At 38.8% G+C, this 15,542-nt stretch overlaps 1 protein-coding gene across 3 annotated transcripts in view; it reads right to left on the bottom strand.

Moving 5' to 3' along the window:
* The window catches only part of PRKDC (protein kinase, DNA-activated, catalytic subunit), a 362,155-nt gene that overhangs the window by 16,301 nt on the left and 330,312 nt on the right, over window positions 1-15,542 (bottom strand). For 2 of the 3 annotated variants that reach the window (XM_023730648.1, XM_004375604.2), the window contains 3 exons: window positions 14,187-14,407; window positions 13,781-13,873; window positions 54-143 (listed from right to left, as the gene is read on the bottom strand). In XM_023730648.1, the coding sequence (XP_023586416.1) occupies window positions 54-143; window positions 13,781-13,873; window positions 14,187-14,407 (404 nt within the window). The remainder of the gene's footprint in view (window positions 1-53; window positions 144-13,780; window positions 13,874-14,186; window positions 14,408-15,542) is intronic. The other variant, XR_002823982.1, reaches the window with a different exon arrangement.

Genomic DNA, 15,542 nt, shown 5'->3' with positions numbered 1-15,542 from the left:
AATTTGAAAATGATGAGCTAGTTAGTAGAACAAAAACACAAAACAAAACTTACTTATACATTAGCATGTAAGCTCCAACATCACGTTTTCCAGACATCTTTGTCAGCCAGTCTCTATATTCAGACAGTGGTGCTTTGGGATCACTAAGTAGGAAAAAGGGAATTAAAATTAGGAAGATATAATTTCAGAGGCAAAAATAACCAAGAACTTCATGTATATTATATAAATTTATTGAAAAACAGTGAAGCAGGGAAAAACAGGCTTTTAATATATTATTAAATCATATTTAATATTAACATTAAACCCATGTTACTTCAATCTAGAATGTCGACATACCATTATTCATTCTTAATTACTCCTAAAGAAACTGCACTAAGCGAGGGGGACAGTGGGCAAACCCTACCTTCACTGATAACTCCCTGGTAAGGATCACCATGAATCTAATTCCCAAAATATGGAAATGGATACAATCCTCACTTTTGCACTTCTCCATCCTAGTCACCAGCTGTTCATGTGGCACTCTCTCCCTCTTCAACCCTAGCCACCCACTGCTGGGTCAGAGCTCACAAGTTAGATGGACGCCATCTTTCAGCCCTAGCCAGCTAGGGTGAGCTAGGTCAGACCTCACATGTTAGAAGGACATCTTTCAGACTGCCAAATTGGCAGACACCAGCTCCTGCTGGCTCTCACTGCCCCTGTGTTTGTTAATTTGCTGGAATGGCTTACAGAATTCATGGAGAGTACACCATACTTTTGGCAGCAACTATATTACAACCAAAAAGTATACAAAGAAACACATAGGGTGAGATCCGGGACGGGTCACAGCATGACGCTTCCATGTCCCAAAGAGGGATGCATTACCCTCTCTTGTACATGGTCACCAACCAGGAAGCTCATCTGAACCTTAGGGCTCAGGGCTCTTACCGGCCTCACCACTTGGCAATGATAAATTACACCATGCTTCCTGAGGCTTAGTCAACATCAGGCCCTCAGGTGGTCCTTCTTGGGCTGGTTAGTCCCCGTTCATTAGCCTTAGGTATCGGTACAACTTGAAAGAAATCCAAGCTATTTTGTATGCAAACATTCAGGCATAAAACAATCAGATATGACAAATTTCTCACTTCATATAGAGAGGAATAACTGAAAAGACTAAGATGAGCTATACCTAAGTGTTTATTACCTAGGCATATAATTTAATCTAAACATCTGTGGACCTTGAGAAGGACCATAGCGACAACAGCACAGTACTAGATGCTACTAAAGTATGCAAGAAATGCTAACTCAACTTACTATTAACAGACAAAAAGCTTACAAACTATTTACAGAAGGCTAGTTAAGTTTGTTTTTATGCTTAGTTAGAATATTGCCACCCTTTTTCTTCACCATTTCCAGTAGTGCAGATAGGCACAAAATCCATATTAAATTTTTTTTTTTTTTTTAATGACAATTGCTAATTAAATTGAATTTGAAAAGCTGTTTTCAACAATGTTTCACTGGAAACAGGCACTATCTGGGAAGCTGGAAACAATGTGATATTTGTATGTTTAGCCACTTTTGGGTCTGTGCCAAAAGCTTTAATAAGTTTTCTGAAAAAAAACCAAACCATTGTTTTTACAACATGTTACTTAGCAATTCACTCACATAAGGCAAATCTTTTCTAAGTCATTACTAAGTTAATTTCACAAAGAGACTACTCTGTTTCCACCTAAATTCTCTCCTCTTAGTCCCTGGGTGGTGTAAATTGTTAAACACGTGACTATTAGCTGAAAGGTTGGTGGTTCAAACCCATCCAGAGTCTCCTTGGAACACAGGCTTTGTGATCTGCTTTTGAATGGTCACAGCCTTGAAAACCCTACAGAGCACTTCCGCTCTGCACATACAAGGTCGTCATGAGTCTGAATCGACTAGATGGCAGCTAACAACAACAGTTTCAACTAGGATGAAAATCCTTAGGTTTTAAAACTGCAACATGCTAAATTAAGAAAAAAATATGGCAATTATTTTAGCCTTGTTTTGAAAAAGGTAATGGGAAGTAACTTATACAATTCTGTATTTGCAAAGCACTTTAAACTCTATTAATAACTATGTTTACTTTATGCAATTCTATTTGACCATCCCATTTTACAAAAGGAGGCATGGGAAAAAAGACAAGGCAAGTCACTCGTTCAAGGTTCCCACTCTGAGTCGAAACCTTAGCACCAGAACAAGACCTAGAATTTTTGACTCCAGGAAGTATTCTTCATCAGTTTCCCTGTCTTCTAGGAAAAGTAAAAACAATTCTAGGTAAAAAACTCAAATGTTTGGAATTAAAAGTTGGTAAACACTGTCCTATTAGCAACTATTATCCTGGAATATAAGTTTGACAATTTAACGTAAATCATTTCTGACTGATGAAATTAAAAAAACAAAAAAACAAACCAAAATAATTGTCTTGAGTTGATTCAGACTCGTGGCAACCCCATGTGTGTCAGAGTAGAACTGTGCTCCATAAGGTTTTCAACGGTTGACTTTTTTGGAAGTAAAAATCACCAGACCTTTCTTCTGGGGTGCCTTTGGGTAGACTTGAACCTCCAAGTATTTGGTTAGTAACTGAGTGTGTTAACCATTTACACCACCCATGGATGATGGCAAAATAGTGCCTATTTAAATACCTTCAGGAAAGAATGACAGCACAATGAAAAGAAATAGGCCTCGAAGCTATTTCTGACCATTTCCTCTTCCTTTATTACAGTAAGTCACCAAAGCCTGTCAATTATTCATTCAAAATGCCTCTTATAATATTGTCCTTATTTTCCTTTACAGAAACAAAAAAACAAGCTCTTCTCTGAGTATTAAAAAATACATGTTCATTATAGATAACTTGAAAAATAAAGGATAAAGAAAAATAAAAAGCACTTTATATCATAACCTGGAATTAACCACTAATAATTCTAATTACACCACCGATACAACCCTGATGCACACTTTTACTGATTTTGAACTACGCAGTATCCCCTTGTTCTGTTCGAGCAACTGCCTCTTGGTTTACATGAGCACAATTAAGTGTCCTGGAATTCCCATTCTTTGCAGCGTTATCCATGATTTGTTATGATCCACATAGTCGAATGCCTTTGCACAGGCAATAAAATACAGGTAAACATCTTTCTGGTATTCTCTGCTTTCAGCCAAGATCTATCTGACATCAGCAATGATATCCCTCATTCCATGTCCTCTTCTGAATCCAGCTTGAATTTCTGGCAGTTCCCTGTCAATGTACTGCTGCAACCAGTTTTGAATGATCTTCAGCAAAATTTTACTTGGGTGTAATATTAATTATATTGTTTGATGATTTCTGCATTCTGTTGGATTGGGCACAAATATGGATATCTTCCAGTTGGTTGGCTAGGTAGCTGTCTTCCAAATTTCTTGGCATAGGCAAGTGAGCGCTTCCAGTGTTGCATCTGTTTGTTGAAACATCTCAACTGGTATTTCATCTATTCCTGGAGCCTTTTCACCAATGCCTTCAGTGCAGCTTGGACTTCTTCCTTCAGTATCATCAGTTCTTAATCATATGCTATCTCCTTTACTAGTTAAGCTAAATTATTGCTTGGTTTTAACAAAACTTCAGAGGATATTTTTGATTTAAAGATTATCTCACAGCAATAGTTTATGGGGTTCATTCAGCTTTCATGGCTACAGAAAGATTGGATCCCATGGGAATTTGAAATTCTGTTCTGTATTTTCCCCCATTTGCTCAGTTGAATCTTTGATCCAACTGTTTTGTAACTGGGGCACCATCCAGTTCTTCCGGTTTCATGGCAAAGGAGACAGTTGTTTATAGAGGCAATTAGCCACACATTCCATTTCTTCCTCCTGTTCCTGACTTGCCTTCTTTCTCTATTGCTCCAGGCAAAGACAGACCAATTGTTGTGCCTCAGATGGCCTCTTACAAGCTTTTAAGACCCCAGGCACTAACCAATGAGTGAGGAGGTAGAACAGAAGCACTAAACACATTATTAGGCAAATTAACTGGGATGTCCCATGAAACCATGACACTAAACCTCCAAACCAAGGAACCAAATTCCACGAGGTGTTTGGTTGTACATAAGCAGCCTCAGTAACTACTGCTTTTTTTTTTTTGTCATTGTTGTATATAAGTCCATCACACAATTTTGCCAATTCATCTTTCTACAGGTGTACAGCTTGATATCGATTATATTGACTGTGCAACTCTACCCTTAATCAATGTGATTTTTCCATCACTGTAAACTGAAACTCAATATTCCATAATGAATAACTCCTCCTTTCCACAGCCCTCCCGCCCATGGTAACCACTAATAAACTTTGGTCTCTATACATTTGCCTTTGCTTGTCTATTTTTGTCTATTTATATAAGTGAGGTCATATAATATTTGCTCTTTTGTGATTTACTATTTCACCCAGCATAATGTCTTCAAGCTCCATCCATACTGCAGCATGTATCAAGACTTTATTTCCCTTACTAAGTATTATTTCATTGTATGTATATACCACATTTTGTTTATCCATTCATCTGTTGATGGGCATTTAGATTGTTTCAACTTTTGGCTTTTGTGAATAGTGCTGAAATGAACACTGGTGTACAAGTATCTGTTTGAGTCTCTGCTTTCAACACTTTTGGGGGTATACCTAGGAGTGGAATTGCTGGGTCATATGGTAGTCCTATGTTTACTTGTTTTGAGGAACTGCTACACTAATTTTCCACAATGGCTGTATCATTTTGCATTCCCACATGCAGCAGATAAGGGTTCCAATTCCCCACATCCTTGTCAATGTTTGTTATTTTCTGTTTTTTTTTTTCAAAAAATCTTAGCCATGTTAGTGAGAGTGAAATGGTATCTCACTGTAGTTTTGATTTGCATCTCTGTGATGGCTAATGATATTGATCATCTCTTCATGTGTTTGGTAGCTGTTTGATTGTCCTCTATGGCAAAATGTCTCTTCAAGTTCTTCCCCCTTTTTATGATTGGGCTCTTTGTCTTTTTGTTTTTAAGTTGTCGAAGTCTTATGTATATTCTGATAATTAGATTCTTATTAGATATATGGTTTCCAAAGATATTCTTCTAGCCAATTGCTTGTCTTTTCACTTTTTTTAGTGAAGTCTTTTGATGAACAAAAATGTTTAATTTTTATGAGGTCCTGTTTATTTTTTGTCTTTTGCTGTTTGTGCTTTTGTAAGTATATTAAATAATCCATTGTTAAAAGCTAGGCCCAACAGTGTTGCACCTGTATTGTCTTCCTAGAATTTTATGGTTTTAGTTTTAACCTTTAGGTCTCTGACCCATTTTGAATTTGTTTTTGTGTATGGTGTAAGGCATTGATCTTATTTCAGATTTTTGCACGTAGAAATCCAATTTCGCCAACACCATTTACTGAAGAGACTTTTCTCTCCCCATCAAATGGATGTAGCACCCTTGTCAAAAATCAGTTGACTACAGATGTGTGGGTTTATTTCAGAACTCTCAATTCTATTCCATTGGTCTATGTGTCTATTGGTATACCAGTACCAGGTTATTTTGATAACTGTAGCTGTTAAACATGTTTTAAAATCAGAAAGTGTGAGTCCTCCTCCTTTGTTCTTCTCTTTCAACACTGCTTTCTGGCTATTTAGGGCCTCTTGCCATTCCGTATAAAGTTGAGGATTGGTTTTTCCATTTCTGTAAAGAAGGCTGTTGAAATTTTGATTGGGATTGTGTAGAATCTATAGATTGTTTTGGGTGGTATTGACATCTTAAAAATATTAAGTCTTCCAATTCATGAAAATGGAACATATTTCCATTAATTTAAGTCTTCTTTAATCTCTTTCAGCAGTATTTTACAATTTTCATTGTATAAGTCTTTCATATCCCTGGTTAGATTTAGTCCCTGGTTCTGTTTGGTGCTATTGTAAATGGAATTATTTCCTTCATTTCCCGTTCAGATTTCTCATTGCTGGTGTATAGGAACCCAGTTGATCTTTGTTTGTTGACCTTGTACCCTGCAACTTTGCACAGTTCCTCTATTAGCTCTAGAAGCTTTCTTTCAGGTTCTTCGGAATACTGTATGCAGAGAATCATGTCATCTGTGAACAGATATAACTTTACTTCTTTTTTTTTTTTTCCAATCTGGATACTTTTTATTTCTTTTGTCTTGTCTTATTGCTCTGGCTAGGCCTCCATGTCTTATAATGGTACTTTTGCTTTTTCCATCTCTATTCTTTCTGCTGCATTTGGGTAATTCCCTTTGATCTATCTTCTAGTTATCAAATTCTCTCTTCAGCTGTGTCTAATATGTGCTTAACTATTCAACGGATTTTTAATTTTAATGCTTATATTTTTCATTTCTGTAAGTTCTATTTTATAATGTTTCAAATCTTTCTGTTCTTTATACAGGCTTTTTTCTTTCTTTGTGTTTTATATTTGTTCTTTTACTTCTTTGGTTAAATTTTGTTGCTGTTGTTATTAGGTGCCATCGAGTTGGTTCCAACTCATAGACACCCTATGAACACAGAACGAAACACTGCCTGGTCCTGCGCCATACTCACAATCATTATGCTTGAGTCCACTATTGCAGCCAATGTGTCCATCCATCTCGTTGAGGGTCTTCCTCTTTTTCATTGACCCTCTACTTTACCAAGCATGATGTCCTTCTCCAGGGACTGATCCTGACAACATGTCCAAAGTATGTAAGACGCAGTCTCGCCACCCTTGCCTCTAAAGAGCATTCTGGTTGTACTTCTTCCAAGACAGACCTGTTTGCTCTTTTGGCAGCCCATGGTATATTCAATTTTCTTCGCCAACACCACAATTCAAAGGCGTCAATTTTTCTTCGGTCTTCCTTACTAATTGTCCAGCTTTCACACGTATATGAGGCGACTGATAATGCCATGGCTTGGGTCAGGTGCACCTTAGTCCTCAAGGTGACATCTTTGCTTTTCAACACTCTAAAGAGGTCTTTTGCAGCAGATTTGTCCAATGCAATGCATCTTTTGATTTCTTGACTGCTGCTTTCATTGGTGTTGATTGTGGATCCAAGCAAAATGAAATTCTTGACAACTTCAATCTTTTCTCCATTTATCATGATGTTGCTTATTGGTCTAGTTGCGAGGATTTTTGTTTTCTTTATGTTGAAGTGTAATCCATACTGAAGGCTGTGGTCTCTGATCTTCATCAGTAAGTGCTTCAAGTCCTCTTCACTTTCAGCAAGCAAAGTTGTGTCATCTGCATAATGCAGGTTGTTAATGAGTCTTCCTCCAATCCTGATGCCCCATTCTTTTCCATATACTCCAGCTTCTCAGATAATTTTCTCAGCATATAGATTGAATAGGTATGGTGAAAGGACACAACCCTGACCCACACTTTTCCTGACTTTAAACCACACAGTATCCCCTCGTTCTGTCTGAACAACTGCCTCTTGATCTATGTACAGTTTCCTCATGAGCACAAGTGTTCTAGAATTCCCATTTTTCGCAATGTTACCCATAATTTGTTATGATCCACACAGTTGAATGCCTTGGCATAGTCAATGAAACACAGGTAAACATCTTTCTGGTATTCTCTGCTTTCAGCCAGGATCCATTGACATTAACAGTGATATTCCTGATTGCACAGCCTCTTCTGAATCCAGCCTGAATTTCTGGCAGTTCCCGGTTGACATACTGCTGCAGCCACTTCTGAATGAGCTTCAGCAAAATTTTACTTGCATGTGAAATTGATATTGTTAGACAATTTCCTCATTCGGTTGGATCACCTTTCTTGGGAATAGGCATGAATATGGATCTCTTCCAGTTGGTTGGCCAGGTAGCTGCCTTCCAAATTTCTTGGCATAGATGAGTGAGCACTTCCAGTGCTGCATTCGTTTGTTGAAACACCTCAATCGATATTCCCTCAATTCCTGGGGCCTTGTTTTCACCAGTGACTTCAGTGCAGCTTGGATTTCTTCCTTCAGTACCGATTCCTGATCATATGCTACCTCTTGAAATGGCTGAACATAGACCAATTCTTTTTGGTATAATGACTTTGTGTATTCCTTCCACCTTCTTTTGATGTTTCCTGCGTCCTTCAAGTTTTCCCCAAAGAATCCTTCACTATTGCAACTCGACGCTTGAATTTTTTCTTCAGTTCTTGCAGCTTGAGAAATGCCGACCATGTTCTTCCCTTTTGGTTTTCTAACTCCAGGTCTTTGCACATTTCATTATAATACTTCACTCTGTCTTCTCAAGCTGCCCTTTGAAATCTTCAGTTCAGTTCCTTTGCTTCATCATTTCTTCCTTTTGCTTTAGCTACTAGACGTTCAAAAGCAAGTTTCAGAGTCTCTTCTAACATCCATTTTGGTCTTTTCTTTCTTTCCTGTCTTTTTAATGACCCCTTGCTTTCTTCACGTATGATGTCCTTGACGTCATTCCACAACTCGTCTGGTCTTCAGTCATTAGTGTTCAATGTGTCAAATCTATTCTTGAGATGGTCTCTAAATTCAGGTGGGATATAGTCAAGGTTGTACTTTGCCTCTTGTGGACTTGCTCTCATTTTCTTCAGTTTCAACTTGAACTTGCATATGAGCAATTGATGGTCTGTTCTGCAGCTGGCCCCTGGCCTTGCTCTGCTGATGATATTGAGCTTTTCCATCATCTCTTTCCATAGATGCAGTCGATTTGATTCCTGTGTATTCCATCTGGTGAGGTCCACGTGTAGAGTCACCGTTTATGTAGGTGAAAAAAGTTATTTGCAATGAAGTCACTGGTCTTGCAAAAGCCTATCATGCGATCTCTGGCATAGTTTCTATCACCAAGGCCATATTTTCCAACTACTGATTCTTCTTTGTTTCCAATTTTGGCATTCCAATCACCAGTAATTATCAATGCATCCTGACTGCATGTTTGATTAATTACAGACTGCAGAAGCTGGGAAAAATCTTCAATTTATCTTTGGCCTTAGTGGTTGGTGCGTAAATTTCAATAACAGTCGTACTAACTGGGCTTCCTTGTAGGCATACAGATATTATCCTATCACTGATAGCACTGTACTTAGATCTTGAAATGTTCTTTTTGACTAGGAATGTAACGCCATTCCTCTTCAAGTTGTCATTCCCAGCATAGTAGACCATATGACTGACCAATTCAAAATGGCCAATACCACTCCATTCCAGCTCACTAATGCCTAGGATACCGATGTTTATGTGTTCCATTTCATTTCTGACGATTTCCAATTTTCCTAGATTCACACTTCGTACATTCCACATTCCAATTATTAATGGATGTTTGCAGCTGTTTCTTCTCATTTTGAGTCGTGCCACATCAGCAAATGAAGGTCTCAAAAGCTTTACTCCATCTACATCATTAAGGTTGACTCTACTTTGAGGAGGCAGCTCTTCCCCAGTCTTATTTTGAGAGCTTTCCAACCTGGAGGGCTCACCTTCCGGCACTATATCTGACAATGTTCAGCTGCTATTCATAAGGTTTTCAGTGGCTAATTCTTTTCAGAAGTAGACTGCTGGGTCCTTCTTCCTAGTCTGTCTTAGTCTGAAAGCTCAGCTGAAACCTGTCTACCATGGATGAACCTGCTGGTATCTGAATACCAGTGGCATAGCTTCCAGCATCACAGCAACACGCAAGCCCCCACAGAATGACAAACTGACACACATGGGGGGTTGCTGTTGTTGTTAGTTGTCATTAAGTTGACTTAGACACACTTATAGTTTCTATAATCCCAATTACTTGGGGTGATGATTCTCTTATCTGTTCTATCTGCTGATAGTAATGGTTCTTTGTTTTTTTAATGAATTTTTAAATGTTTTTATTGTGAGCTGAGGGTGTTTTTTTCTGTGGGAATCTTTTGTGCCCTACGTTGCCAAAGTCATACTAATGAAAGATAGTTAGCGGGCTAGTTTCTGGCAATATAAAGTAAGATCCAATATCCTTAAGTAAAGCAGGACTGAGTAATAGTGATTTGATTATTTGCTGCTGACAAGAGCCCTCTAAAGTCTTAATACATAGGCAGCTGGTTTCTCTACCACTTCTCTGGACTGGTGGTTGGAGTTTATCTAGTGCTCACAAAAGCATCTGTACTCAACTATAGTTCCTCATCAGGCCATATAGCCACATTTTCTGTCCTCCATAGATCCTATGCCCAATTCCTGTCTGAAAGCTCCAGTCTGCCATGGCACTGTCAACTTCTCCTCACAAGTCTGGCTATAATCTTTGTTTCTCACACATGGGCTGTTTGTTTAAACAAACACGTTATATTTTATCCAGCCTTTTCATGTGTGAAAATAGCCAGCAGGATGGTGCTATTTGTGCTTGATCAGTCTACTATGTCAGAACTTCCCCTTTTGTGTACTATGGCATATATGCTATTTACGGTAATGTAATACTAATATTAAGATTACCTATGTGTGGCATGATGTTAAAACAGTTATGAAGTACTATGCTGCATTGTTAGATCCTTAGGTGGTGTAAACGGTTGGCACTCAAATGCTAATCTAAAGGTTGGCAGTTTGCACCTAACCAGGAGTACCACGGAAGACAGGCCTGGAGATCTGCTTCCATTAAGATTACAGACAAGAAAACCCTATGGAGCAGTTCTACTCTGTAACACATGGGCCTGCCATGAGTCAGAATCGATTCAACAGTAACTAACAACAATATACTACACCGTAGACATCCTTTTAGTATTGTTACACTTTCTATTTTAATTTTTAAATCTTTGAACTATCTAGAATTTATTTTGATGTAAGAAGTGAGGAAGGATTCCTACTTTTTTTTTCCCATATGGCTACTCAAACAAACAAACAAACAAAAACCACTGCTGTCAAGTTGATTTCGACTCATAGTGACCCTATAGGACACAGTAGAATTGCCCTATAGGGTTTCCAAGGAATGCCCAGTGGATTTGAACTGCCGACCTTTTGGTTAGCAGTCTTAGCTCTTAACCACTATACCATCAGGGTTTCCTTATGGCTACCCAGTTGGCCCCAAAGCATTTATTGAATAATTCACTTTTCCACCACTGATACGTAATAACACAGTTAACATATACTAAATTATTGTATATAAGTGGTCCTATTTCTGGATTTATTCTGTTACATTGGTCTATTTATTCATGTACTAGTGCAAACACTGTTTTAATTATCTTTTCTTACTTAAAAGTAAAAAGAATTATTAACCTGAAACTTTTGCCCCGATACGATCCTTGTATCTTAAACCAAAAATATCCCTGAAGGCTCCTTAAAACTAAACAATAGTTTAGCTTAACTAGTAAAGAATGTCTGCCTTGAGCATCGTGCTCTTTCAAGACCTAGCCATATGGGATCAAATTGACAGCAGCAACTTGAAAGATGAGATAGGAACCTTAAGGGACAGTAAGTTTACGTTAATGTGGGAGGAACAACTCAGAAAAGGAGGGTGAGAATGGTTGCACAACTCGAAGAATGTAATCAGTGTCACTGAATTGTACATGTAGAAACTGTTGAACTGGTGTATGTTTTCCTGTGTATATTCTCAAGAACAACAATAAAATGAATAAAATTTTTTTAAAAAGTTATTATGTTTTCTTTTAAATATAATTGGAATATTTTTGTTATAGGTTTCAAGACTACTTTATCCATCATATTTTGAGTTTATTTCTATGGAAGCCAAAATACTAATGTGCCTGCGATGGTTAACATTATGTGTCAAGTTGGCTGGGCCATGATTCTCAGTGGTTTGGTTGTCATATGATGTGATAACTTCCATGATGAGATTTGATATTATGTGATCACCTCCATGATGGGATCTGCTGTGAATAGTCAATCAGTTGAAACGGAGTTTCCTTGGGTGTGTGGCCTGCACTGAGTATAAGTCGGTAGTCTGGCAAGGCTTGGGTGCTTTTTGCTCATGCTGGATCCCGCAGCTGGTTCCTGTTGGTCTGACCTCTGGTTCTTGGGACTTGAGCTAGCAGCTTATCTGCAGTCTCACCTGCCGATCTTGGGATTCATAGATCTTCACAGCCTGTGAAAAAGAGCCCTGCTCACTGACCTGCCAATCCTGGGTCTGCCAGCCCCTACGGCTACCTTAATCAGGGGAAGATGCTATCCTGACCCGTGGACTTGAGACATTCCAGCCTCTACAACCACATGAGCCATTTCCTTGATATAAACCTCTCTCTATGTATATATTTATATGTATTACTGGTTTTGCTTCTCTAGAGAACCCAGCCTAAGACAGAGCCCTTAGTTTCAATCCCTGCTGCCAGCAGTATAGGTCCAACCTTTTTCATCTCATGCTTGGCCTACTAAGTAGCCTCACATATCCCCTACAGCCTCCAGTTTTCACATGTGCCATCCATTGTGCTTCCTGTCTGTGCAGTAATGAATCATCTTATTAAAAAAAATTTCGCCTTTGTCCTTGGTTCCTGAGAGATAACCCTTGGCATTTCCCGAGAACTTGAGTTGCGTTTATTATGTAAAACTTCCAGACCACATCTGAAGATCTGTGCAGAGTAGGGGCGGGCCAGGCTGGGAAGACCCCAGAAATCAATTAACCTCAGGACGCATGATGTAACCTATCATGCATATGCAATGAGGCCTCAATCAGGGCTACATGGTGAAGCCAATAAAGGCTCTGAACACTGAAGCTCCAAAAACTCCCTCACTGGCGAAGGGAGGATGATGCACCCTCTTTGGGATATTGAAGCTCTGTATTGGTAACCTTCGCAAGTGTCTGTTACTTATGAGGATCTTGATTTGTATCCTTTTGCTATAATAAATCTGTAATTATTAGTACTTTAAGTTCTGTGAATAGTTCCAGCTAATTATCAAACTCAAAAGAGTTGTGGGAGCCAGTAGATGAAAGTGAGGGAGCCCAGAGGAGGCCCTGAGCTTGCAGCTGGCATCCTGAAGGGGCAGTGGGAAAACCCTGAATCTGCGGTCAGCAGGTTAGAAGTAAGGATGTCGTGTGGACTCCGGAGCTTGCGGCTGGTGCCTGCCTACTGACAGTCTGAAGGACAGTGTCCTTTCTGCTTGGGAGCTCTGACTTAGCTCTGAATGACTAGGGGCAGAGAGAAGAGAGTGTCGCCTGGGCGGCTGGTGTCAGAGATGATTGACAAGTGGAGAAGTGGTGATTTGATTACTCTCGACATTTTGGGCATCGGATTTCTGTTCTTGTCCAACGTAGTAACAGTCTTATAATAAATGGTTATTATACAGATGTTTTCATTAAAAATTTCCGTTTAAATATTTCAGTCATTCCTCACTTTAGAAGTATTATTATATGGCAATAACAATTATTATCATTATAATAATAATGGCTATCAAGTGCTACATACAAAGCACTGAGTCAGGTGCTTTATGTATGTTGAATGCTCTCAACAATCTTGAGGGGTACTATGATCACCATTTTTTGATTAGAAAACTAAAGCTCACGTAAGTAATTTGCTCCATGTCAAACACAAGTAACTAGTGGTGAGGCACCAATTTTAACTCAGGGCTTTTTGTTTTTCTTTAATCCAAAACTGTGACATCCATTGCCTGGCATTCCGGTACTCTTATCATCTCATGAAAACCTACTATTACATCTTTATCTATAAGTACTTTTTAGCAGCCTCCACTACATTTAGTTACTTACGCAGTCAGAGCAGATTAAAGGACAGACCAATCAGGCTGTAGTTTAGAGTGTATTAGAAGGAACTTTAAAATGTCACTGGAAATACGAGATGGAGAACACTGAAACATCTGCACTCAGGGAGGAGATAGCATGGTTAGAAGCAGACAAGATGTAGCAGGAGAAGGAGTAGTTAAGACTTCACATTACCTCATATAAGCTGTTTTCTCCTCTTGTGACATGTTATTCCAAAGAAGTTCCTTCAAGGTAAAAGTATTTTCAATCCATTCAATCAATCCTAATCTGAAACGGAGAATGAAATGGCTATGAATAAACACAAATCCAAACTGCTTTCTCTTTTCTGGAAAAACAGTTCTGTAGATTCAAAGCAGAATAGATTTCTTCAAGTCAATTCTTCACTTACATTCTCCACATCAAGACAGAAGTCACAGGTATAGTGTTTGTTGTTAATTAGTTCTGCTTTGTTCCATTTCTTTGTGAAATCTAAAAACACTGAATTGTCAAGTGACCTCCAACCCCATCTCAGGAAAATGAAACAAGGATTTGGCATAGTATTGGAATTCCCAAAGACATAAATCTACTTCAGGATCACTACCTGGTAGTCATGGGTATGACCTGGTAAGTCTTTAACTGCATGTTTCTCTGACTACAGGCAGCACTGCGGGAAAGAACAACATTCATGACTTCAAAGAGCTGCTCGATGCGCTGGTCCTGCCGCAGATCCTCCCCTCCCTTCACGAGGAAAGGGTACTCTCTCTCATCATGCCCACGGATGACGATGCGTTTAGGTTTTCTGATAGAAGCCATTACTTTTACCTTTAAAAATTAAGAAAATATTTTGGGTGTAGTCAGAAAAAGTGGGAGAATAGCCCATCATATTATTATCAAAGGAGGAAAAGTAAGCCTGGTTAGCACGCATTCTTAAATGAGAGATTGGCCTCTCCTTGAAGAGAGACAGGTGACAGAGAAACAGAAGTCATTTATTTGGTAAGAACAATCAATGCCTGCAGACTCTGGGTCCAGTGAAATATTTCTGATACCTGTTCATTCTCTACTGCTGTGTCCACAGAAATTTCATACTCATGATTACAAATAATTGCTTATAAATTTGGGTATACTTAGTGACGACCAATATGACACTCTAACTTTCTATACTAAGTCAATTTAATTCTATAATGGATGTACATACGTACACACATATCTCTTACTCTTGGAGCTAATTATATACTTCAATAAGACTGATGTTAAAACGTGGGAAACGTATTAAGATATTCAGTAAATATAGGTATACCTCAGAGATACTGTGGGTTTGGTTCCAGATCCCCACAATAAAGCAAACACTGCAATAAAGCGAGTCATACGAATTTTTTGGTTTCCCAGTACATATAAAAGTTATGTTTACACTACACTGTAGTCTATTAGGAGCACTAGTGGTGCAGTGGGGTTAAGCCTTCGGCTGCTAAACAAAAGAGCAGCAGTTCGATTCCAACAGTTGCTCCCTGGAAACCCTATGGAGCAGTTCTACTCTGTCCTATATGGTCGCTATGAGTTGGAATCAACTCGATGGTAATGGGTGTTCTCCTAAGTGTGCAACAGTATTGTGTCTAAAAACACAACCTAACATAATTAAAAAATAATTTATGGCTAAAAAATGCTAACCATCCAGACTTCCGGCAAACTGGCGTTCTAGGCAGAAGCACCACACCGTCCCTCCACAGCAAAGATCCAAAAGACTAAGTCAAACAGAGAAAACAACAATCCTGAAACCCTAAAACATCAAATGAAGAGATAAAGAACTCAGCCAAGCACCAAATGGAATGAGAAAACTGACAGAGAACGGAGAGCAAGGAGAGATTCATGCAGGTGTCCCCTATCAGCTAATGCAGCGTGGATCCGTCATCTTGGACTCCTATCACAAACCAGCAAACGGGGTACGAGAAAGCAGCTTCAC

Source organism: Trichechus manatus, unplaced genomic scaffold (assembly GCF_000243295.1).
Source record: "Trichechus manatus latirostris isolate Lorelei unplaced genomic scaffold, TriManLat1.0 scaffold00038, whole genome shotgun sequence".
Lineage (NCBI taxonomy): Eukaryota > Metazoa > Chordata > Mammalia > Sirenia > Trichechidae > Trichechus > Trichechus manatus.
The sequence above is the reverse complement of the archived record's forward strand: the minus strand, read 5'-3'. Positions and strand labels throughout refer to the sequence as shown.